The sequence below is a fragment of the Strix uralensis genome, chromosome 1 (genome assembly GCF_047716275.1).
Source record: "Strix uralensis isolate ZFMK-TIS-50842 chromosome 1, bStrUra1, whole genome shotgun sequence".
NCBI lineage: Eukaryota > Metazoa > Chordata > Aves > Strigiformes > Strigidae > Strix > Strix uralensis.
This window is the reverse complement of record NC_133972.1, coordinates 149,888,117-149,913,947: the sequence shown is the minus strand read 5'-3', so window position 1 is coordinate 149,913,947 and position 25,831 is coordinate 149,888,117. Positions and strand designations below refer to the sequence as shown.

At 37.6% G+C, this 25,831-nt stretch overlaps 1 protein-coding gene across 1 annotated transcript in view; it reads right to left on the bottom strand.

Annotated features, from left to right (window-relative positions):
* CPQ (carboxypeptidase Q) overlaps positions 1-25,831 on the bottom strand; it is a 162,778-nt gene that overhangs the window by 19,773 nt on the left and 117,174 nt on the right. The window contains exons 6-7 of the mRNA XM_074885026.1: positions 21,396-21,487; positions 11,193-11,394 (exon numbers count right to left, since the gene is read on the bottom strand). Of these exons, the coding sequence (XP_074741127.1) occupies positions 11,193-11,394; positions 21,396-21,487 (294 nt within the window). The remainder of the gene's footprint in view (positions 1-11,192; positions 11,395-21,395; positions 21,488-25,831) is intronic.

Sequence of the window (25,831 nt, the reverse complement as noted above, 5' to 3'; positions counted from 1 at the left end):
ACTGTGCTTTGGTTGTTGCTGTGGGTTTGGATCTGGGGAGGGGGGAAGCAGGCAAGGCAATCCAGATAACCCCTGTTTAGGTAAAACCACTTTACTTTAGGATTCTTCACAATAACCTCCATCCTCATACAATTTTAGTTTTTCTGTCTTGTAGCTCTAATTTACTTTGGTAAGTTTGCTTCCAGTAGCTTCCAGCTGGTGAGGTGTTTGTACATTACACATCCCCGAGGGAATTCGGGATAGCTGTAAAATGCCAGTACTCTAAACCCTCATGTCTCTGCTTGTAGGGATGAAGAATCTACCCTTTGAGAAACCAAGCTGCTCAACTTCTTTCCCCTCCACAATGCCATATTAATGGTTTTGAACTGCTTCCAATTTGAAAATCCATAAACATTTTCTAACACATGGATGATCCCAACTGACAAGCCCACTGACAACAAACTTGCTCTCTTAGTAGCAGATGAAGTTGTACATTTTTAGGAGTAATCAGGAGTCTGAAGACCAGAGTCTGAAAATCCCTTCTTTCAGCTATTTCTTTACTTTAGCTTTCTTTAAAAACAGCAGCAACAACTACAAACATTCTGCTGTCCCAGAAGGTCATTGCTTGGGTTTAATATAGTTAATAGAACTAAACTGTTTTAAAATCCAGTTTAGCCAGCTAAGCAACAGGAAAAGTGCCCATTTTCTTTGGTAGATTTCCAAGCCCTATATGGTGATTGAGATAGTGCTCTGTCATGGTCACTGCAAACAGTCGAGAGCCGTGAACAGACTGTCCCTGATGGATAATAATTCTCAATTAGGTTTTCTGGCTCTTTGGATGGAGAATTTGAATAAATTGCTGCTCGTGTTGAGGTGCATGCTTTGTTCTTGTAAACAGATTTGTTTACATGTCCCTAAAATACATTTGTAGGAAGCTCCTTCCACATATGATGCTATTGTCTTTATATGCATCCACAGTATTTGATCAGGTAAAGCTCTTGTGCTAAATAAATGCAAGGTCTGATTCCAGCAGAATACAGACCAGCTTAATTAGGAAGGTATTGAAGAATCCTTCCTCTTCATTGCACCTTACAGACAAAAAGTAGCTCCTCAGCACCCCTCAGGTAACTGCTACCATTAGTGAAACTGGGGAAGCATAAATTGTTCAGTGATGATGGCAGCTGATGTCAGAGTTGGCACAGTAACCCCATACCTTCTCTCTTGCACTCCTACACAGCCCATGATCCTTTCTTGAGGATTTGCCGCTACAAAATACAAATATTCAGTTTCTTTCACATTTAAGTGTTCTTCTGTGGTCTATTTCATGGCTGAATTGACTGGAATTATTGCTTGAAAATGAATATAATGCCACTGGAAAGAGAGTTATCTGGGGAAAAAAATGGTGCTCAATAAATTCTGCTTTTCAGAAATTCAGTAACACTGTAGACCAAATCTGTAGAATCAGTTTTGAAGACGAACAGATGGGTTCCCATTCTGAAGTTTATAAATGTTAACAATGTCCTGGAGAAACTGCCACTGAAATAATTCTGAACTTGCTCCTTTAAGGAAGATGTCTCTATAAATGATTTCAGAGCTTTGTATTTGCTCAGATAGGTCTACTATCAAAAGCATTCTTCAGAAGCCTCAGACATTTACACCTAAAATGTCACCTGCAAATGAAAGCGTGATGTGTTTGCTGCTTAAGGAAGGGACGAGTTTCCTGAGTAATATCTGTCACTAAAAAGCTTTCTGATCCTCGCTTCAAACCTCCAATGTGCCCTGCACAGCCAGTCAAGGTGTTTTTACAGCCTCCTTTCCATGTAAAAGTTTTAGATTGCTTGGGAAAAAATGCTGTGCAAGTGCTATATTATTTGCTATATTAGCTACAATGAGTAATGAAAGAATAGAAAGAAAGCAATCGCTGTGGTTTAAAGTAACTCCTAGGCCTCTGCCTGGCAGCAGAGTTGGGGAGACGGGGCAACAAGTACTACTCATGGTATAGGAAGATGAAATTAGGGATTGTTTAAGTAAATGAAGAAAAACCAAATTAATGGTACTGAATAGGCTGCATGAGATAGCTGGCCAATGCCACTGAGATGTTGCTTTCTATCATCTCAGAAAAGTTGTGGCAATCAGGGGAAGAACCCAATGACTGAAAAAAGGCAAATGTTATGCCCGTTGTAAAATGAAAAGCAGAAGGATCCAGAGAACTGTAAGCCAGACAAACTAACCTCAGTCCCCAGGAAAATTATGGACTGGAGGGGTGAAATAAAAGTGGGTGGAAAACTGACCGGACCTCTGGGCTCAGAGGGTAGCTGTCAACAGTTTGAGGTCTAACTGGTGGCTGGTTATGCATGGTGTAACTCTCAGGGTCAGTGACAGGCCAGTACCCTTTGCATCTTCAGCAATGACCCAGATGAGAGGGATGGCCTGTGTCTTCATTAGATTTGTGGAAGAAGCAGTTGTGTATGCTGGAAGGCAGAGCTGCTGTTCAGAGAGCTCAAAATGCAGACGTGGCTTGACAAGGACCTCAGAAAATTCAGCAAAGACAAAACCAAAGTGCTGTACTGGAACAGGACAACCCACTGCAACAGTATGGGCTGGAGGTGCACTAGCAGGGTAGCAGCTCTGCAGAACAGGACCTGTAGGCCCTGCTGGACAAGAGGCAGTGAAGGTCATGGATGGGCTACATTAGCAACAGGGTAGCCAGCAGGTCCAAGGAAGTGATTTTTTCTAAATATTTCATCTTCTTTTGGGCCTTCAGTACAAGAAAGATGTGAACAAAGTGGACAGACTGGACTCACACTAACATAATCACGCTTGCTGGATGATCATCTTGTTCTCATTGCTCTTTATCATTCCAATAGCAATTACATCAGCTGTGTTTTGTGGTAATTTCAAACTTGATTCCAAACTACCAATGGAAATTCTGACTAGTTGAGGATGCACGAAGCCCTGAAGAATCCTATTAGAAACACTCATCATATGACTTCATATAGGAAACTACTTGGAGAGCTGCAAGCCAGATCTTAATCCATTTAACCTGTGTCCCTCCCATCAAGAGCAGCTTACACATGGTCTTCCTGGAATGCTACTGAATGGTTTATTTTTTATTCAGTTTTCAGTACTGATGCCATTACAGTTTGCTTTCCAGGAACAAAATCCATGAATCCACAGAAATTTCTGCTGTTGTTCCTAACAGCCGAATATTCTGGATCATTACACATTTGGTGAGAAATCTCCCAACATTTCCACACTACAAATGTGTCTTATTCTTCATACAGTCAAATTCCAAAAAGGTTAAAAAAAAAAGCGGAGTGAATCACATTTAGCTTTCACAATTTTCCCTTGGCAAACGCTTTCCACCTCCAACTTCCTTACAGAACAGAAATTAAAAACTTTTTTTTTTTTTTTCCATTTACTTCATTATTTGCATGAGCTTCAGTGAAGTTGAGGACAGTTCTAGGAATAACGTTTAACTAACTTGTACTTCCAAACTGCATATTTAACATGTTAACACTGTGTGTTAATGTAGGACACTTGGTTTTTTCGGATCAACAAATGGCAAATGCTTCCATATGAAAAGAATATTCCCACCCACAGAAACAGAATTCAGCTTTCTTACACAGCAAACAATAGAGAATTAATACGACTCTCAGAGGCACAGCCAGAATAAAAACAACCACACCCCAAATCCAAATGAGATTCTGAGTTAGATATTTTCAGTGCTTCTTTTCTGAGACAGAGCATTGTCTCCTACTAACAAGGTGAGTGGCAGGAGGAAATTTAATGATGATTTTTGAAACATTTAGGAATTTTGTGTGCGTACAGAAGGAACCTATTTAGTAACAGAGTCTTTTACATCAATCCACCTCATGTAATTTTTTGAAGAGTAAGCATCTAAAAGTAAGGAAAAAAATTCAACCTTACTGATATTCACAGAAGGAACAGTGACAAAATATCTTTAAGAGAGAGAGGTCCGCTAGCCAAAAAGTGCAAGAACCATTAGAAATTATGATTTTATTTGAAACACCTTAATTTAAGTTTTAATTACTAGGTTAATGAGCTTATTTAGTATTTAGTGTTGAATGCACTGGAAGAATTTTACTTCTAGGATTCTAAAAGACAGTGTTTCAAACTAATTTATTGTAATATTCATATAAGATTACTTTAAAGCTGCTTTGCCTCAGTTTTTTGGAGGATAAATTTAAGTGCTATGTAATACCAGCTTCTTAACCCATGTGCTGTAATTCTTAGCTTGTGACCACCAAGAAAACTTTGCCAAATAAACTGCATCACAGATACTGAAGAAAAGACAATAACTAGAAACAATGTTCAGCAATGTATGATAGAGTTTTGCAAATATTTTTGGTTTCTCAGTTCAAATTTCCTCTGGGATTGTCAAGTTAATAGTTCTATTTTTTTAATTCTTTAGGATTATCTAAACATTGTACAAATCAAAGACAAGAGTTTTTGATATTCAAAAAGCTATTCTGTTTGAAATGGGTGAGGGTTAAATGGGGAAGGAGGAATTTCATTATGGAAAATGCTTGTAAGATTTACTGGCAGATTCACTGATTTTTTAAGGCCAGCAAGACCCATTACCATCTAATCATATCTTCTGAATAACACATGGCAAGGAACCTCACCTTGTATTTGAATCTACTGCATCAAGCTCATTTCTCCTGGCTGAATTACCCTTTACTTTTTGAAGGACACCCAAGCCTTGTTTTACACATTCAAAATTATGGTGAATTCACCAAATCTGCAAGGTGCTTCTGTAGCTCACTAACCTTATTGGAAGGAGGTGTTTCTCCTAAGGTAGAAGGGTGCTGTAATTAGACAAATCGCTTCCCAGCTTAATATGTACACTGTAGTTGAGTCATCACTTAACATAGTTTTGCATAAATGGAGAGAGATTTTAATGTCTCCTGTTTCTCACTGTAAAGTATGATTTCTAGACTTTCAAGTCTTCCTGAAGCTCTTTCGTGATCTTGTTCTCACTAAAATGTCATTAATAGAGTGAAGTAAAACTACTTAGTACTGCCTGCTAGTAATTGCAGCATTTGCTGTTGATTGTGTCAACCTTTTTCCTGCTTAGTATTTCTATCAGTGTCTAATAAATTACTATTAAAACATATTACTGAACAGTGAGAGTTCATAGTTAAGGTAGACTTCAGCAAGTTCATTCAGAAGTAGTCTTCATTTTTGCCAAATAAGTGTGAATGAGCAGTTTTCAAGTATTTGCTACAATCATAAATTGGTTTTCCCCAAAGATGACACATTATTTTTGACTTGACATAACTGCCTGTGCCTCACATCAGAAATGTACGTGCTGTAATGAGAAATATATTACAGACGCCCTCTTAAAACTACCAGTAAAATTTGCATTCAGGCACTGTGCCTAATCACCTAACTCTATCCCTCTCTCCAACAGTACTATCCCAGCTGAATAATGGTCTGTGTCTAGTCTATGTGAAACAAAAAACCTTGCAATTCTGATGCTTCTTGTTAATTATCAGAAGTAGCCCAACACTCTAATATGCCAAAACAAGACTCTAGCCCAAGCAGAACAAAGGTGGAAAGAATTGTATGTTCAAGCTTGTCTGGTAGTCAAATAGCATAACTAATAAGAAAACATACCATAATTTACAGACTAGTCCTTTCATTAAATGATTAGTCTCAAAGACTATTAAAAGCAGAAAAGGTCATATGAAAGGCTAATATAACTGAGATATTACATTAAACTGTGAGCCTTTTAAGGTGTCCACCTTCATAAAAAGTTGCAGCATATTAAATTTATTTAATTACTCTAGAGTAATTTCTAATTTCAAAAGCCTATTTTTATGGAACAATGATAAATTAGAACATAGATGAATTATTTTACAGATTAATACACACAGTTCTTTCTGCAATCAAGATTTTAAATGGTTCTAATAGCTATAGCACTTGTAGGTTCTTTAAGTGCCAAGCAATTATAATTGGTCACTTAGCATACTGGTTTAATTTAATACCTCCCAAGTTGCAGAAAATTTGACTTCTGCAGTGGAATGCACTCATTCACCATATTTCTTTTCAGAATGGTAAGATATTTAAAAGGAAAGGAATGACCTGGGAAAAGCAATACCATATTGCTAACTATCACACAACCATGCCGGTATATGTCAGACTTACTGAGATCAAGACTCAGGCAAGGCATAGGTGTACACCATAAGCCCCTTACCCCTCATTTCCACAACAAAATAAATCAGGCCCATAGTGGCTGGCACTGGCAGTGTGCTTCAACACATGTCCAGAGCAGTGGGAACTCAGCAAGTACAAAAATGTGGCACCTGTGGAGTAACTAAAATTGTCTAAGGACTTATAATACTATACACAAAGCTAGTTCTGCAAGTAGTGTTCAGGAGTTTTGTCCAACTTTTTGCTCCATGAGTGAGCAGGAGACATTTCACTTGTGTTCATCATTTGGTCAAATAACTGGAGCTTTCCATGTGATACCCTACACTAAACACCTCAGATCATGAATCACACAAATGGTATGTATTGAAGTGAGGAAGTTAAGTTTAATGTCTATTTTTAAGGAAACCTTTTTCTCTTTCCCTCATCTTGTAGGAAGGTCTTTATCAAGTGCAACATTCCTTACCTGTGCACAATCTAGCCAAAGGCTTTTCAGCATTGGTCCATGAAGTCCTAGACTATGTGAATCTGATTTTTCCTCTTTTTCTTTACAGTTTTTATTCTTTTGGCAATAAAAAGAAACTGGATCCAAAGAGTATGCCCAAGTCTGTGGACAGTATAAAACAAGTAGGCTGAAGGGCAATGTTGTATGCATCACAGTGGATTATCACTTCCAAACAGTGATATAGCCAAGAGTGAACAGAGGTTACCCATTTATAACTTGGGAAATATAGAGTTTACCGAATTCTTCATGCCCAGCTGGCAACCTCAAGTCAGGGAGTTATCCCATGGCACCACTTTCTCAAACATGCCCCTCACTGACACTGGGCAGAGAAGCAGGCTTGGCTCAAGCATGCTGGCAGGCTTGCACTGGAGTTTGGTGCTACAAGGGATGGATGATGGGGACAGGGGGATGAGGAGAGAGTATGCTCCGGAAAAGGGGTGGAACTGAAGGATTTGACCTCTTATGTAAAAAGAAAGGAAATTGTGCATGTCAAAGTCTGGTGTCTAAGGCCAAAATATATCTTATTGTAGATGAAGGTAATAAAGAAGCATTATGAAAATATAAAAATGAGAGAAATGATATATGATAGTATTTGTTTGCCACCTCTGAGAAAATGACTAATAGATTGGGTTAGCAATGAATTTTTGATTTCTGAAGAAACATTAAAGTTAGATGAACTACTGGTTTATTAGTTTCTAGAAGAATAATTCCTCCTCTTGTGTAATGTAACAAAAAAGCGAGACACCATCACTGTGGAGACAGACACAGCCAATCATCAGGGTTCAGAGTGACATTGTAAAAAGGAGTTTTACCTTTAGGTTATTGGTTGAATTTTAAATAGAGAAGTTGCCACATGCATTTGGGGACTTGTTTGATGTCCTGGGTCAGCTCGACCTCAAAAACAGCTCAGTTTCTAACAGACAAATGTTCCCATCATAAGCACTGCAGCAACAGATAACCTCCCTGACAAGCCTGGCAGAAAGGATCATCCTTGAACCAGCTCTCCTGGAAATACTGTCACAACAGCCTTTCCTCTGCAAAAATAAGAGAGCACCTGTTTTCCTCTCCCCTAACACCTAAACCTGAACTAATGTTCACTGGATACTGTAATACAAACATAATCACTTCATTCCCCCTTCTCATTTTCTGAAGGTTTGTAGGGAAGGCTGACTCAGCTTCCTGGTGCTGTTACCTTAGGAACTGGTATAAATCATGTTCGAAGAATCCTTGTGATCATCAGACATCTTGTTTTTTCAGGAAAAATACCTGAGCACTGGTCTAGCAGGGCTTGCTTAATGTTTTTTAACCCTTTCAGACACTGAAGAAGACTGCTGTGAAAAAGCATGCAAAGAAACCATGGATCCAACCAACCATCTCCCCATCTATATTTGCAAATTCTGGCCAAACTTGAATAGGACTTAGTGTTGGAAAGGAACAGCTTTACGTGCCACAGTTTAGATGTATCTCTAACTAAAAACAAATACGTAATTGAACCTTTAAAAAGAAAGCTGATGAAGATAATTGCATAATTGCATAATTAACAAAGGAGCAGTCTTAGGACCAACGGTCACCTCAAACTGTAAAACCACAGCATAAAAAACAACACCACAAAAAAACCATTTCATTTGATTTATGTTTCATGAAAAAGCAAAACAAATGTTATCCAAATATTTTCAGTAGCTGAAAACTATCACTAGAAAAACATAGCTACAGACATTCCTCATTGCTGGGCTGAACTGTTCTCAAAATAATCGAATGTAAAGGCCACTGATGGAAATATTTCTAATACTCTGCAGTCACAAAGCATTAAATTGCTGTGTTTGGTGCAGATCACCTTGCTTGTGCTTTAGAGGTATTACTTAAGCTTCAGTCTGTGGTTTGCAAAGCACTCTGAACTCTCTTGCCCTATCTCATCCTAAAATCTCAGAATAGTCACTGCTGATTTCTTGCAAATACGTTTACGTAACATTACAAATAACTTTTCATTGCAGGCCCAGTAAAAATAAACCTGCTGGAAATAGCAAAGAGTAAGGAGCCAGAGTCACTTCGCCTGTCTCAGGAGCAGCTATGAACAGCTCTGAAAAATATACATACCATTGCCCTCTGGATCTTTCAGACCAAAAGGAGCAGGAGGAGCAGAATTTTAATAGCATCTATAAAGGTGAATCCCAGAATCTATTTAGCACAGAAAAATAGAAAAATTCTAGAGAAATTATGTCAGAAACAATTCTTATTGTTCAAGAAGCACACCATATTTTCTCTCACTGTTGCAGAAACAAAGCCACCAAGTGTATTTTCAAGAAAATATTTAAATAAAATTGATGAAGTGTCAACACTTGACTGCTTGTTTAAATTGGACAGAATTATAAAAGCTGTTACAGTGTGTTCAATTTGTTCCAATGTTATTATATACCATAAGGGCTCATTCGAGCAGTGAGAATGCTGCAGACAAGGCGTGAAGATTACAAGATGTCTTAGACTTCTCCCTAGTACAGTATGAAATACAATCTAAAGCAGCCGAAATTCTTTTAGTGGAGCTAATTCCTTCCCACTGGGGCTCAATGGAGAAAAAAAGAATCACTGTTCCTTTATGCTGCAAGAACACTTTGTTATTTGCTTAATGGGAAGTTAAATGAATCAAAGCTTCAGACAGCAAAAAAACCCACCATCAATTAATGTGTCAAATTTTTAATAAGAAAGCAAATCAGATTTAAAAACTGAGGTCTCAGTTCTGATGTATTTATATTTTCCAAAGTTTTAGCTTATAGTTTATGATATAGTTTATGCTTTCTGAGGACTACAGATGACTACAGGAGAAGGCTCCTGTTTCTGCCCTGCTCCCACTGAGTGTACTTTACCCACGTAGCCCAGGTGACTAATCAAGAGGATCATGACAAGCTGTAGCTGTTTATGCTCCAGGTGCACCTCAGCTGATGAAAAGTGGTGTACAAGAGCTCAATACACACTGCCATCACAAGCACCACACACATTATCAACCGAAAACAAGGCATTTGAATGTTAAATTTTAATCTCTTCTTCCATAATCTGTCACACTCAGATGGGACGCACAATGGAAGTCTCCAAGGACCATATGTAACGCTCCCAACATCTTACGTAGGAAATAATTCTGATACACTTGCATTTTCTAAACACAGCCTGAGTGTTGAGTTCTCATATTCCAGCCACAACACAAAGTTGGTCTGAAATTCTGAACCAGACATCTTTGCATGGGCTCTTCCAGACTGTGGAGGATGATGCATGGCTACAGCCTCTCAGCAGCGCTCATGATCTCTCAACTCAACTCAGCACATGCTCCTAACACTCATGTAAGATGCACCCGCAAAGCCTGGGAACCTGCGTGCACACCAATGTCACAGCTGTATGACATTGCACTCAACAGCTTGCACCTCACCAGGAAAGCAGCACACCAGCTGAAGATGAATCCCTACCTGTTCACAATATCCCTTCATCCATACTTCTTGCCCAGCATAGATATTTTGCTTTGAGAATTAGACATCCATACATTTTTTGAGGCAGTTAACTTTATGGTATCTTTGTACACCCCAGGTGAGTGAGAAGTAAAGGGTTCTGATCATAAACAAGAAGCATATATTCCATGACACACTGTGTCTTCCACAAGACCAGGTAGAAACCAAGGCAGTTAGTTAATAAAATATTAATAGATTCTAAGCATATAGTAGCTACTAGTAAAACTAGCATGAGAAATGCACCAGCCTACTTCAGTCATAAAACACCAGAGAAAAAGAACCTTAAAATTTTAAAACTGATCATAATTTTTTAAATATCAGTGTTATGAAACTTTTCTTTCTACTATTATTCAAGGATGAAAACTACCATGTAAATTCACTAAGGGTTTACCCAGGCTGGCCTCTAACTGGGAGTCTTGTGATCTGCAAGTCCCCATGTTAGTGTGGAGTCTCCTGCATGGGCGGGCTGCCAGTGGTGGATCTCTCTCACAGTTTGCAAGCCTCTTTGCCAACAAGCTGCTCCTCACTGGGAGCCAGATACAATACTCCAAACAAACCCCTAAACCACTTCAAACTTTGCAGAATTTTACCCCTTAGCACACCTTAATGCCCCATAACGTTTTAAATGTCACATCTCAAAAACATTGTTTCTTCAGCATATAAAACAGAGAGAAAAAGCCCAATATTTCAAAGTCAAAATAATAATAATAAAAAAATTATTTGTTCTGCATTGGAGAATTCCCCTCTGCCTTAGTTTACTATTTATAAACCACCAGTGTGGGATTAATTATTATAAATCCTTAAAGCTGAAAAGAAGATTTTAGGCATGTTATGCTACGTATAATCTAGACTATTATTAAACTGCAGCTCAAATGCACTTTATGTCCCACTTCTGTTGGTCACCTTTTAAGATTTCTGCATTTTATCTATGCTAAATTTTACTCCTTGAGAGAAAGCATTTCTTACTATTTTCAGAACAACAGACCACCCATCCAACATGCCACTGCATGGGAAGAGTGGTGTCACCTGTAAAGCACACTCACCAGGGACCCCGTCTCTCATCCAGTAATTGATGTCCGTTCCATCTGCGTCATCATAAACATCCGTAACATTGATGGGCTGCAGCAGAGTCATGATCTCTTTCATGATGTCCCGAGCTTTAGCATTGCCAGTAAAACCCAGTCCAGATGGCTTGAAGGTGCCCTCGTCAGACTCCATGACAATATCGAAGTTGTTGATATTTTCCTAAACATGTAAGGAAAGAAGATATTGTTTTGATTGTTACTTTAAATGGCACCATATACTGGATTCTAGATGTCAGTGAGCATACTATAACAAATTTAAGAGGCAGAGCAACGCTTTTTGTGACTGTGTATATATAAGCATAAACGAAGGGACCTAGTCTTTCTGTATGAAAATGCTGAAACAGTTCAAGTTCAGTTCTGAGGCATCAATATTCTGTAGGAGCCACAACATGAGTGGAGGCTGTCCCCAAATAATTACTGTAAGACTTCTGAAGGGCCACCTAGAAAGGTAAGCCATTACCACCAGTTTTCACTTGCAGCTCTCACTTTCCTCTCAGACCTGAAACTCAGAAATTCTCTTGCAGTCGGGAGGGTATGCAGTCTGGTTAGCTTTAAAATTAGATGCATTCAAAGCCTGCTTAGACTGTGAAAGACATCTCATTTTAAAAAAAAAAAAAACAACAAAAAAAAACAGCTGCTGCCTCTTCAGAAATACATTCTTTTCAATATACCATGTAGTCAACTCTGACTTCGGTTGGAGGACTGAAACGCCAATGTTCCTCCTGACCTGAAGGAATAATGTCTATTTTAAGGGAAGTTTGTGCTTCCATGGTAAGTCCTTACAGGAAACATGAAATTTTAAGATTTTGTGTACAAATGGCATAATAACATTTGCTTTTAGTGAGCACTTGGAAGATTCTTTTCAGCTAATAAAACAAAAATTAGCATCCAGAGCCATTTATTTGCTTTCCACATACTCAGAATGCTCAGTCACAAAAGTTTAATTGGAATAAAATACTTAGGGACTTTACATAAAGGAAGGTCTCACTCTTTTTGAGAGGCATGTAACTTTTTTTGCAAAATAAAACAGTTTATGGCCAGGTCAGGCAAGAAAAAGATATACTTCAGACTATCTTGAATGTGACTAAGAGAACTAACTGCAGGTTTTACTCCTATGGCCAGATCTCATTCCAGAATTTTATGGCTGTCATGGGTTATTACAAGAAAATCTTTACAAGAGATACGTGATAGGGGTGAGTAACAGATCCATGTCATTAACAGCTCACATAAGCCTACAATTCAGTAAAGACTTCTTTCACATTTTTCTGGATATAAAACTACAGGTGGCTGTGAATGTGATATTAACATACGTTTTCAGAAGTTCTTTATAGAATTTGCCAAGAACTGTGTTTTACACTCTACTTTCCAAAAACTTTTCTTTTCTGAGTGAAACAAGTTCTAACACAGCAGAGGTATGCACTTCTAACTTAGAAATATATCCAGCAGTTTAAAAATTTAATAAAAAATCTCTGCATACGATGAAGAAACTGCTTTAAAATAACCAAGATACCTATCCACCCATCCAACTACTGGAAATCAAGGTGGAAGTAACCAATGTTGTCACCAATTGGCAGTTGCTATTTTTATACAATGAAAAAAACTTCAGGTTATAAAAAATTAAATGTAAATGTATAAACCATTAAATATGGTAGCTAGGCCTGCTATCAAATGCAGTATTACAGGTCATGAGCCTCAACATTAAACTGTGATTCATGGACCCTCTAAACATAGTGGGAGAAAAGCAGGCCAGGAAAAGCACACTGCACAGTAAAAGGGACCAATGATGCTCCAAAGTCATCACAGGTACAACAGAAACAATGTCTCAAAATGTAAATCTTCTTTATATCACAAGCCCAAGCAGCAAGACTTAAGGAAGACAATACACATTTTGGTGTGCTAGTGAAATGCCAGTGAAAGCTAACTTAATTATAGTGAGCCCTGCATAAATACCATGATAGAAATCATTCAGAAATGGCCTCTTTGGCTGAATCTTTGAAGCAGGACTTCTGCTCTTCTTTAGAGAAGCTGCAATGAGTAGGAGCAAGTGGAAGGGTATGAGTAAGGCAAGTGGAAAGGACTATTCAGGACAGCAAGGTGAGAAGAGCAAGTACAGGAACAGCTCAGATGCTGAGAGGAAATCTCACCTACCACTCCAATAAACAGAATTACTAAGTTCCAAAACTTCATAAACTGCTAGAATAGCAGCATTATTGCAGTCTTCAGTTGTGTTTTCTCTTATAAATGTTTGCATGTGTTTTTAATATGAAACTGAGAAAACAAACCACCCACAATACATTACACCATATTCTTGCTCTGTAAGAAAGCTGTTCAGTCCTGAGAACGTGCTGGAGTGGCACGAAAACAGGATGCCCTGGGGAGAGAAACCAGACTCACTGGGGGACAAAAAAAGAAACAGGTCACAACTACTTGAAGTACCATGTGTCCTTGAGAAAGCTTTTCCCCTATTTTGTCCACTAGAAGATAGGATTAATGATAGAATTATTCGCTGTCGAGTTTGAAAGTTGCAATCTTAAGAAAAAGGGGGTTAGGTTGGTTTCACCATACCCATTTTTGTACATGTATATTGGCATTTCTACTTACACAGAAATAAATACATGCTGGAAAATATGCTATAGGGAGGATACTCCCTTGTCCTTTGCCCTCTATGGTGCAGGAATAACTGGCACTTAGCAAAGCGGAGTGAGACTGTACATTTCTCCCTGGACTAATTCAAGGGAACAGAAGAACAAAACAGTAAGATTTTATAAAATAACTGCTCAGATGTTTCCTTAATTTTTACTCACAGTGAATGTATCATTTAAATAAGCATTTTAAACTTTTGGAAAGTAATCCCATTTGCTGAATCTTGATACTGTGTCACTTCTCTTAGCTCATACCAGAAAATTAAATCTTGGTGTAACCTGCTGCCTAATTCTCTGAGCATCAAAATAGACTTTTATCCTTTACCTTCCTATGACTCGGTCATAGAAGAGGTCACCTCTCTTTATCTTCCATGTTTAGCTCTTTGACTGAATTTTTAAAGGAAACATTACAATAAATACTGCATGGGAAAACTGGCTTTCTATAGCTTACTATTTTCATTGAATATGCAAATAGGCACAAACCTTGCCAATACTTCTCCTATTTTTAATTCCTTTAATTCCTTTTGTTTGCTCTATAAACAATCTATCTTATCTCTGTTAAGCAAAACTAAAAATATAAAGTGATTCTCATCTCTAAGGCAAACACTTGAGAACATGAAATTACAGTCAAATCTTTTCAATTAAGAAAACAAACTCTTGTCATACGCATGACTGATACTTCCATTGGTGGGAACCTCTCATCTAGCATAGATGCTGGCAATCCCAAGCAGGTATATCCTACAGGTAGTTACTTATTCAGTCAAAATCCCAGTTGTTAATTCTTACCAAATGTTAAACTAAACTCTAACATCTCATGACTAATCTACCAAGTCACTGACTGCAACTGTGCTGCAACTGCACTGACTCCTCTTACCCAACTAAAGCAGTGAGATACCTGAAAGAATAAGGGAGGGAACAGTTGTCCTAAAAGCCTTCAGTAATTTAGGGCTATTTAAAATAGAATGTTATTAGTTGTCCATTTACTGGTTCGCTTTTTCATTCAACTGAGAAAAATCACCACTTTACAGGGAAAATACTAAAGTCAGTAATGGCAAAGCACTGTCCTTGACTAATGGTTGCTTTGTTCCAGTAATAAGGGACATCAGTTAACCTGACAGTGCATTTTCAGCTTTCTGTTATTGATTTACACTTAACTTCAGGAAACAGCAACACTTGTATTCCTGTTTCCCAGTATTTGACTCAGAGTAGTTGGGCTCCCAGTATAGCACGGTGACAAACGTGTTGCAGAACTTACAGTGAAATGATGGTCATCCCACTTGCAGTACTAAAAGTGTGTTTAACTCAACATCCAGGTTTGTCAGGCTGGCAACTAAGATTACAGCAAAGACAAAAGAAAACACTGGAAACACCTAAGCGCATGTGACAGCTGGAAAAGAAAAAAATAAATAATATGCTCTAAGTATTTAATAATATGTAAACATGGTGTAGTGTAATTTTGAGTTACTGTTTAGAATCAAGATTATTTAATGAAGCTAAACAGCATAAATGGAAACTAGAGAAAAAATACCAGAACAGCTGTTAGGAAGCAGAGATGTGCCAGCATCAAGGCATAATAACCACCAGCCACAAGCGTGATCATACCACTCACACTCTTTTTGAAGGAAGACAGGGAAAATCAGGAACACTGTGAGTTAAATTTTTTTTTTCAAATTACCCTATCATTATATGGGAGAAAGATGCTGTAAAGCTGAAGATTAGCACAATTTTTGACAGATGACAAAGTATAAATAAGGTTCATACTTTTGTTAAAAGATGAAATATTTTTCTGCCACATTTTGTGGGTAAGCAGCCTGTAAAAAAGTCCACAGATTTTATGGCTTGTTCTCTATCAGAGTTACAGAGTTCTGACCTCCAAGAAGCCAATGATAAAAGTCCCAGTAACTTCAACAGCCCTGGAGCAGGATTTGGTTATGTAGTTATTAGCATTGCACTCAGTAAAAACATACTACTAACATGTCTTGCCTTCTATAATACTGCTACTGTTTCCTCTGCAACCACTTGCCAGCACTCACAGAGATGACCATTCAGTATTGTAAATTCTCTGAGATGATAGACAAGAAAAAGACAGCTCTGAAGACAGCAGCATGCTAAGTATGCATCAGATTACCTGAAGCCTTGTCTTGGGAGGCTTCTTCTTTGACAAAGAAGATATCTGAGAAACGCTCTTCCTGGAAAATGTTCCATAACTTAAGCCCTTCTACTGCTCAAACACAAGGGTATCAAAACACTATGACTCTGAATGACTGTCCTACCACTGTCCTTTTTTGAAAGGTTTTAGGTATTCATTTGAAAATGGGCAACACTGCCAAAATTAAAAATTGCGGTTTACATCTTTCAAAAAAAGATGATTTGTACTCTTTCAGTAAGCAAATGAGTACTGTTGTAACTTTCAATAAAAGAGAGATGAAAATAAATTGGCAACACCTTAGAAAGTGTCACAGCTAATATTTCCCGGTTTTATGCAGAGCGCTTTTAAGTTCTCATCTGGGTAAGAGATGAAATGTTAAAATGAAGTCAATGAGGAGAAAGTTCATCATGGTGAGTCAACAAGAGGCAACAATTTTTTGTCCTGCACAGCTGTGGGGAGTTTGGATAAAAGAAGCCCAGCTTTCTTACAGCAGAATATCCCACAGAACCAAGGATCAGGTACATCTGCCTGGGGTATGAAAGCAGAGCAGCTACCCTCAGAAGATGTCTCCACCAGTTCATATGTTCCAGACGGCAGCTCTGCTACTTGCATGAGGGAAAGGGAGGAAAGATGCAAAGACAAAGGTTCTCCTAACACTAGATGTGTATGAAATTTGCCTGCATGGAACGGAGGCTAGGCAGCCAGGAGACATGCTGTCATGACTGATTCTGGGTCTTCCCTGCTTCAGGCAAGGTAAGAAATCAACCCGTTTTCGTGTTTTAGCAAAATCTGACTTTCTCGGCAGTTTTCACTAGAAATGTGACACTTCAATAATAAGAATTGTTAATTCCTACTGACCTAGAACCAGTGTAAAATAGAATTGTGTAATTATGCTAGCTTTACTGTGCTTAATACAATCCAGGGTGCCACTTAAATGATTCTGGAGAATAGAGTGCAATTATTTTCTTTTTGTAGTTTTGTAACCGAACATTTCATTCTTTATGCATTTGTTTCATTTATCAATGAAAGGGATCAACAAGACAGCAGTGGTCAAAACAACCAGCAGTAATTTTACAGAACATTTGATTACAGAGAATATTTCCTGAGCACTCAATATGTAAATGGTCAACATATTTTTCTGGGATAAAAGAACCCACATTGAAGTCCTTGATGTGTTTGGTTCAAATCAGACATCAATCCATGTCTCATGTTTCACTGGAGTACTTGGTACCTTGGGAAATAAACAGGATGTTGAAATACATGAGATTTCTGAAAACTGTGGTTTTGAGAAGCCAATATTTTCTGGGGAAGAATCATTTCACCTGAAAGCTAGAAGAAATTTTTTGGATATTTGTTTCTTAGAGAAAGTAGTTCATTAGCAAATCACAGTAGAAACCTCATGTGAGCATCAACAAAGAGTACTTAAATTAGCAACAATGGGATACCTGCATTTCAGAAAGTCCTGTTTTCATGCAGACCCAGTTTGGGCAAAATATCAAATCTTCTTGGTAATAAACACAAAAAAGAAATCATAGTAAACACTGGCGATTGATATTTTTCATGAAGTTAAACCTTTACTAAAAAGTTAAAATAGTGTATGGCATTTGCACCAGAAATTTAGGTAAGTACTGTAAACGTCATTCAGATAGGAATAAAATCATGCAAAAATATTTTAAGAATGCTTTCTCTAATGCGGTTTGAATTAAAATCATAACATATTAATGCCTCCAATGACCACAACAGAGTTACTAAAGTAAATTTGAATGTGGCCTAGGATCCCTTAGTCTTCTAATTACAGAATGTATTTGCTTTTCCAGGAGATTGTATGCAATACTTCTATTCCAAAATAAATATTATCAGCCATTCATAGTCCCTTAATTCAGCTCAGTAAATAACTGTAACCTTAACTTCATGGTACACAGATCTTTCACAGAAACTAGTCCAAAGCAACAAAAAGGAGGCCAGATACTTCATTACATATACTTCTTTCTCCCCTCATGAAGACAGCATAAGAGTAAACATACAAAAAATGTAAAAAACCCTGCTGGAGGGCACTCAGGTACTGTTGTTAAAGGCTGTATGAGAATCTGTACTGAACAGCTGCAACATGAGTTCCTCTAGAATTACTATATTCCTTCTGCTTCTTCATTCAACTTGGAAGGGAAAGCAGCAGTTGCAATGTTTCACATTTTTTAAGTTATTAACTGTATTGTCTGTACAAAAGAGCCTTACTCAGCAACTGGGTCACACCACACTAAGCGCTGGGCAAAGACTTCAGATGTAGTATCAAACCCCAAGATCTGGAGCCTGATTTACCCTTAGATCCTTTAATTTCATTACCCTTCATCAAGATAAGGAGTCTTTACTGTAAAGGAAAATCAAGCCTTTTTCCAGTCTGGGATTAAATCTAATTATTGGCTAACAGTTGAAAGCAGTGAGCACCTCAGCAGGTATCTCCTTTGGGAGCAAAGGTGCTGATGATTCCCTTGGGAGGCTTCTACCCCATGGTCAAAACTAAGCAGATGCTCTGCGATGTACTAGTGGGTAGTAGGTACCCCTGCACTAATGGAGGCACTAAAACTGCTGGACAATATTTGGCTTTCCATTCTTGGAAATGTCTTAGAAAAATTATACAAAGGAAACAACAGATGAGGACTATGAGATGCTCTCCAGAAAAATATTTGATAAAATGAACGCACAGTTGCATGAGTAATCTATGTGTCTGAGTTTATTCTGACTGCAGCTGGGCAAATGCCCTTTTCCTAAGCATCTATTTACTGGATGCTATCAGAAACAGGAGACAGTGCTAGACTGAGCTTTTTGGTCAAGCCAGTATAGCAGCTCTTATATTCTCATAAAGCTCTGAACAGCCAATATATCCTATTGCTAGAGTTAATAATCAGAAATTATAATACTGGGCTCTACAGAAAAACTTGAGTGATATAAATAATGCTATTATGCAGGGATATGAGTTAATTATTGGCACCATAGTAAAACCACTATGCTGCTTCTATCTCAATTGTTTCTGCAGTAACTTATCCACTTTCTAGCAGTGGCAACCTACAGTGACAGATGAGGAAGAAAGACCTGAAATTAAACTGAAAGAAATAATAAATAAGCTACAAAAGTAAGAGTATTTGTTCTTGTCCTGTACTACATTGTCTTCATTTCTTCTCCCTTGCCACACTTCCACTGACATGAGGAGGTAATTTACAATGTCAAGAAAATCCATGTCTGTCTGTGCTGAATTACTGCATTCATATTTCTACTTGTTTGTAGCGAACTAAAGTCATAATAAGCCCAGCTATGTAGATGAGTCATACAGGCCATCTTTCATTTAGCAAGGCGTCTTTAAATACCACTCTTAGTTAACTTGTACTCATTACCATCAGCAAGCAGTGTTTGTGCCATACTATCCTAATTGCAAGAAATTTGCGCAAGTAAATCATTAAAAGGTTAAGTTATTTTTCATGCTAAAAATAATGTACAGTGTTCATCTGCTTTATTTTGTTATTATGAGTAATGCAATGTCCTATAGTCATATCAATTTATAATTATGCCAGATCACATGGCAGGGGGGAAACAAGAACAACAAACAACAGACGGATGTAATTTCTGCTTAAATTCTCCATGTAAATTACAAACTCCTGTTAAGTTTGACTGTGCTTTCTTCAGAGAGCACAACACCCAGATGGAATCACATCAGCAGAGCAAAAACTGTGACACATCTTTGTCTCAATTTTTTTAAAAGCAAAGTAGCCAAATTCCTTTCAAACAACACCTAGCCTGCTTTATATTTCCCTATTTGATCTTAAACCTGCTTCATGATATTACTTCTGAATTCTAGAGACAACAGTGAAATACACACATTTTGGCAAAAGATGAGAAAATTTCATATGTTGCTGACAACACCACCATAGGATGGAGTTTATTGTCCAACTTGAGAATCTACAGAGGTGATGATACATTTCTCATGAGCAGTGTGCACCAAGCACAGAGCATCCCTCCAGCTCCTCCAAAATGCACTTCTGTACAATGAGAAGCCTCACTTTCCTGTGCTACGTATTCCAGAACATTTCATTCTAGTTTAATCCTGCCAGACACCACAGTACCAGTGGTAAATCCAGAGTCCTTAATACATACTAAACTGCAGCATGCCACCTCCCTGAATCTGAGAAAGCAAGCTCTTAGGCACCACTTCCAAATGAGAGAGCTCAGCTACCCCTTTAATTTGGAGATGTAAGGAGGAACAACATTATACATGGGTAGTTAAATATACTTCTTCAGTAATGTTAAGCAAGTTAGTGGGAAATAACTGATTGTTCATCAATTAACCAGAAAACCATAACCATTGTAATGTTATCTCTGGCAACTCTATTGCATATGCAAATTGATTTAGTTTTGTTCATCACAATGAATTTGATTCAAAGTGAAATTTCCATTTATTTGTTCTGATAGGTTGCTTACCATTAAAAACATACTCTTAGGAATTGCTTGCAAGTCTGCTTTCATACTATGGTACAGCAGGCAACTTCCTAAACACATCTGCATTCATTCTGTCTCTGCCTTGGATATATTAACCATTGCTGAGAGTAATACTACTAAATTAGGGAAAAGAATAAGATAACTACTTTAGCTTAGTTACACAGGTACAGCATAATTTTTCCAGGAAAAAAAAACCCACACATATTCCAAAGACTTATCTCCAAAATAGTTTTATGCAACTGCCCTTTATGTCATGATGTACTTTGAAAAGGCAGCTGTTGGCAGGAGAGACAGATGTGACAATACACATTATTTTTATCTTGATAACCAGTCATACAGTTTGTGTGTTGCTTGCATCATCAGAAATAAACCATTTAAAATGTTCTAGAACCCATAAAAACAATAATTGGCAAAGAGTATTTTAGATTACACACTATTAAGATAAGATGGCAAAGAGTTTTCTTTGTATTATTTTATCTTTTACATTGTAAGATATTGTGGGAAAATGCAACAAAGCAGAAATATATAAGGCAAACAAAATTTATTTATATTGCCAACATATGTGGACTATTTGTCATTCCTTCTCAGAAAGATAGCTATGTTTGAAAGCTATGGTAGATATCATCATGAAATATCTGTTTCAAACAGTTTTGTGACAGATCTTAGGTCAAGTGGAACACATATATGTGTGGCCGCATCACTTTCTCTTAAATGTAAAATGACATTTACATTTATGATCAAAACCAGAAAATATGCTTTCAGGCAGAACTGGAATCACTATTTTCAGTTAAATATTAAGCTGAACATTTTGACAAAAATAATATGCAAATCACAAGACCAGGGAGAAATGTGCTGTCAAGCAAATAATCTGAAGACATTGTTCACCTTGTGCAACTGATAGTATTGCTCAGCACCTATTCCTCCTTGCTCTTCTGCTGTCCATAGCACCAAGCGCAGAGTCCTTTTTGGGCGAAGTCCTAAAACATAATTTTAAACATTATTTTTAGTACTAAATATCCATATATTTGACCATTTTTTGTATTGGTCTCCATCCTCCAATGGATGAAAAGCCTGAGTTTCCATTCAGTAATCTCCATCTTCACCAAACACAACCTATTTCAAGAGTGGGTTTTGTTGTTGAGACTACTTTTTGCTTGTTGGGGGGGAAGGACTGGCATTCAGGGAGAGAGACGAAGTGAAGAAGGAGTGGACTGTTGTGGTGCTGCTACCAGTTGCAGTAGCACAGAGAAGCACATTTTGGGGGCATACTGTAGGTGTCTGAAAACCATAACATAAAATAACTACTTTGATAGATTTCTGAGACATATGCTGCTGTCATTGTGGTGGTCTCCAGTAACTAATGTGCATCCGCTTTCAGCAGATCCAAATCAAATTTTCATGAGAATTACCACTGCTTTGTCATGGTTAATTTATTACAATTAATTGAAAATGAGCTGCTGGATTTTTATGAGAAATGTTTACCCATTTGAGGAACTGAGGGGCTCTGTAATATTATTTTGCTTTTTATCAGAGAAATGAAAAGCAACAATCTGGAATCTGAAATCGGCTGCTGAATGCATGCACAGCTTTTTAAAACCAGGCAAACACAAGGCCATTTTCTATTTTGCTATGGTAGCTCAGTAAGAAAGATAAGTTCTCAGATAAATTTTGAAACAATTTCTGCCATGGCAGAACTGAACAGATAGAAGTTGTTGCCCTTTATTTATTTGATTGATTCTTTTCATAAATTAATACATTTGAGACATCAAATCTGAGAGCATGGAAGAGCAAACAGATCAAGAATAGTGTGCAGTGTAATGCTAATTATGTTCAAGCAAAAATAAAGTCCCCAAAACAAACAAAACCCCCCCCCCAAAACAGTGAGGAGACTATCACAAGTGATAAAGCATAAATTACCACACATACTTCTGTGCTGAGGAGAAATAATATCAGTATCACTGTCAAATCTTACTTCATTTCCTAGCTGAAATGGATGAAGTTTACAAATAGACCTGACCTTCATTACTTTTTTTCTCTTGACACAATGAAAATCAACTGAAGATTTCTTTCTCGAAACAATGTGCTAGCAGTCCTCATAGCTGAAGGCAGAGTATACAAGGAATACTCAAAATCTGAAGAAAACACCATGGTTTTTCCAATATTTCATAACGAAGGAAGTGCAAACAAGTGATTTAAAGGTGTATTTTCTAAATGTTGATCTGCTGACTGTAAACAGAAAGGTTATCAAACCTCATTATTTTAAAGACAACCCACCCCACACACATCCCAGTGGATTCCCTGCTCTTCTCCAAAATCATAACAGTACAGGATTAGCCTCCTTTGCTTTTCAGATCAGCCAGATGGCCAATGAGTTAAAATTAAGATAATAAAATAGCTGAAGTCAGAAAGATTTTAGACCCAAAATAACCAGTGTCAGTGGCTTGGTTAGAAGAGGTGGCTCTAAAGAAGAAAAGGCACTGGGTATAAAGCATAGAGCGGCTGGTCCTGTAGCAAGGTTCCAATTGGTACTACAGCTGAAGTAGAAGATAGAGGTGTGTTTGTCGTATCATAAAATACAAAGTACTGAAGCCCAGTCTACAGCCCACTGCACCAAGGCTGTGAAAGCAGCTTTGGTAGGAAATGCTTGAGATGGGGGAGCAGCATCTCCAGCCTCCTCCCAGGCAAAAATCAAGATGTTTTAGTCTGCCACTGCTGCCCTAATGGGGACTCGGGTCCAGTGATCAGGGACATCATGTTCAGATCAGATGGGCTTTAACCCCAGTGGATCTCTCCTGCTATGCAGGACCTTGAGAAGGTCTCAGCTCACTTGTGGGAAAGAAGTTTGAGATTCTTATGGCCCCCTCCTAGCCCGTCATTGCATCTGTCCATTAAAGCTGGGGAAATAAAAAAGCCCTGTTGAGCTTCAGTCTTTCCAGTCCTGGAGGTGGCATTATCAACTCTTCTAATCTCACAGATTTCTGTCAGCAGATTCATTTGTGAGTTGTACTGAAATTAAATGGGTAACTCAAAAAATACATATATACACATATATAAAAACTATGGAGACAGTTATTTTAAATACAAAAAAAGTCTACTGAGGAAAATTTAATTTCCTCATTATCTTAATTTGAAAATTATAAGTATTTATCTACCTCTTATTAAAACCACAGCTATTCTGATCAAAGAACATCAAACAAATCTAATATTCACCAACAAAATTGCTAAGAATATTGTCAATGCACATTTTTATTAAAAAGTATGGAGTACTGTACTTAAGTTACTTTTTTTTTTTTTAATAATGAAGTTTAACTATTTTGGCTTGCTTCTTAAAAACTACTGGTTCCTAAGCAAGGTATCATCTCAACAAAATCAGAAGTCTTGAAGATCACAGCCCAAATAGGTATGAAAAGGCATGATAAAATAGTACTTGGACTAGAAAACTATGTTCTGTGATGGGTGTACTGTGTGGAGGGTAGGTAGCAAATTCTAAAATTAAGGTAAACTGTTTCACAAATAAAATAGTGCCCCTTCCCTTTTTATCTATATAAATGACATATTACGTAGTCTAAAAAAAAAAAAAAAGAGGATGTCAGAAGAAAAACAAATTGTAAAGTTACCCAGACCATTTAAATAGATCATTTTGGCAAAGTGCAGCAGGTTGTAATGGCATTCATTGATGCATCAGTGCAGGGATTCCCTACCATGTCCTCCCAGGGTCACTGGGATCTAAGATTATATAACTCAAATTAAAGTTGCAGAGCTCAGCACCTGCCCAGACCACTGAAATCCCAGTTTCCATCCTACTGCTGCATCTCAGTAAAGAGAATAGGTTTACAGGAGGATAAAATTGAAAAGGTGATAGCTGGTACTCAAATAAATTGTTCTTTCTAAGCTCTCATAACTAAAACCAAAACCAAAACAACTATAGATCCTCCTCCAGCTACAGATTAATTTGCAAATCTCCGATTTTTTAGAAAAATGAAGTAGCTTTTTTTTTTCCCCTCTACCTTACCCTTAACTGGGAAACATAGTCATAGTTTACCACAAAGGTGCATTTTACTGATCAACCTCTATATTCTTATAATTTATCCCAAGCATAAAAAATACTATAGGGCACTTGGGCTCCTAAATTAAAGGATGAAATAAAAACATCGATATGGTCAATCTGTGACTAAGGAAACACATGCAGTAAGTACACCAGGACACTTGCTGTATTATACTCCCTCCGTGTTGGAGTGGCTGCTAGCCCTTTCATTGTCCTTGGGTATCACAAACACTTCGGTCATACTAAGATGCAGCTCTTATTGACTCTATTTTCTGTTTCTTTTAAATCATCATAGAGTGCTCACACTTGCAGATGTCAGCACCAAGCCTAGATTAGCCAAAATACCAAATGCTTGAGAAAAAAAGATTTATAACTAAGCTTTATTAACTTACCAGATTGACTTCAACCTCAACTACAATGATGTATTCAGCCAAAAGCTTTTCTTTCATAACATATGTAAAAGATAACTGTCGACAAATAACACTGAGGTGTTACACACGCGCACATATATGTACATATACACATTTTAGATTTTACATTCATTTTAAATCTAAAATGGTATTTTCTAGACTTAGGTTTCTTAGAGCTTTGCCAGCTTCACCCTCCCAAGAGTCTGCATAAATGGCCCAGCAAAGCCTTGAACCAAGCACCAAAGTAGAACAAATTGCACTACTAGATCACTTACTCTCTAATACTGCCTAAGCCACTAATGTGTTTGCTTCAGGAGCTACTAGGGAGAAGTATATACAGATGTATCATCCTCAAGTCTTGTCCACTGCTGCATTTAACATCATGAGCGATGCATTTTTCTGTATTATTACCTTGTGGCCTAGAATTTCTTTAAAAGGATATTCATACAAGAAGTAGTAAGATACACGACGACGCTGCTGACAAGCATTAAATTCCTAATGCGCTCCCTACCTTTTTCAGGTTTGCAGTTGATTAGACGTAGGTGATTTACTGTGTGACATTATCTATCATGCAAGCACTTTTCATAAAATGCTTGAAATTTCTAAAACCTCTGCCACAGCATAAAATAAAAATAAAACCAATACTCCACGTTTTGTTAAAGAAGACAAGAATTCATCATCAAACACAGTGGTACAATCTGCTTCCATTTCAAGTATCAGCATATTTTTTTCTAAAGAAGAATGAAATGGTATATTTAATAAGATCTCTGTTCAGCCCCTGATGTAATATCAGTAATGTGGAACCATCCCTTCCTTCAGCTACAATAGTGAAATTCCACTTGTGGTTCATACCAGCTGAAATTACT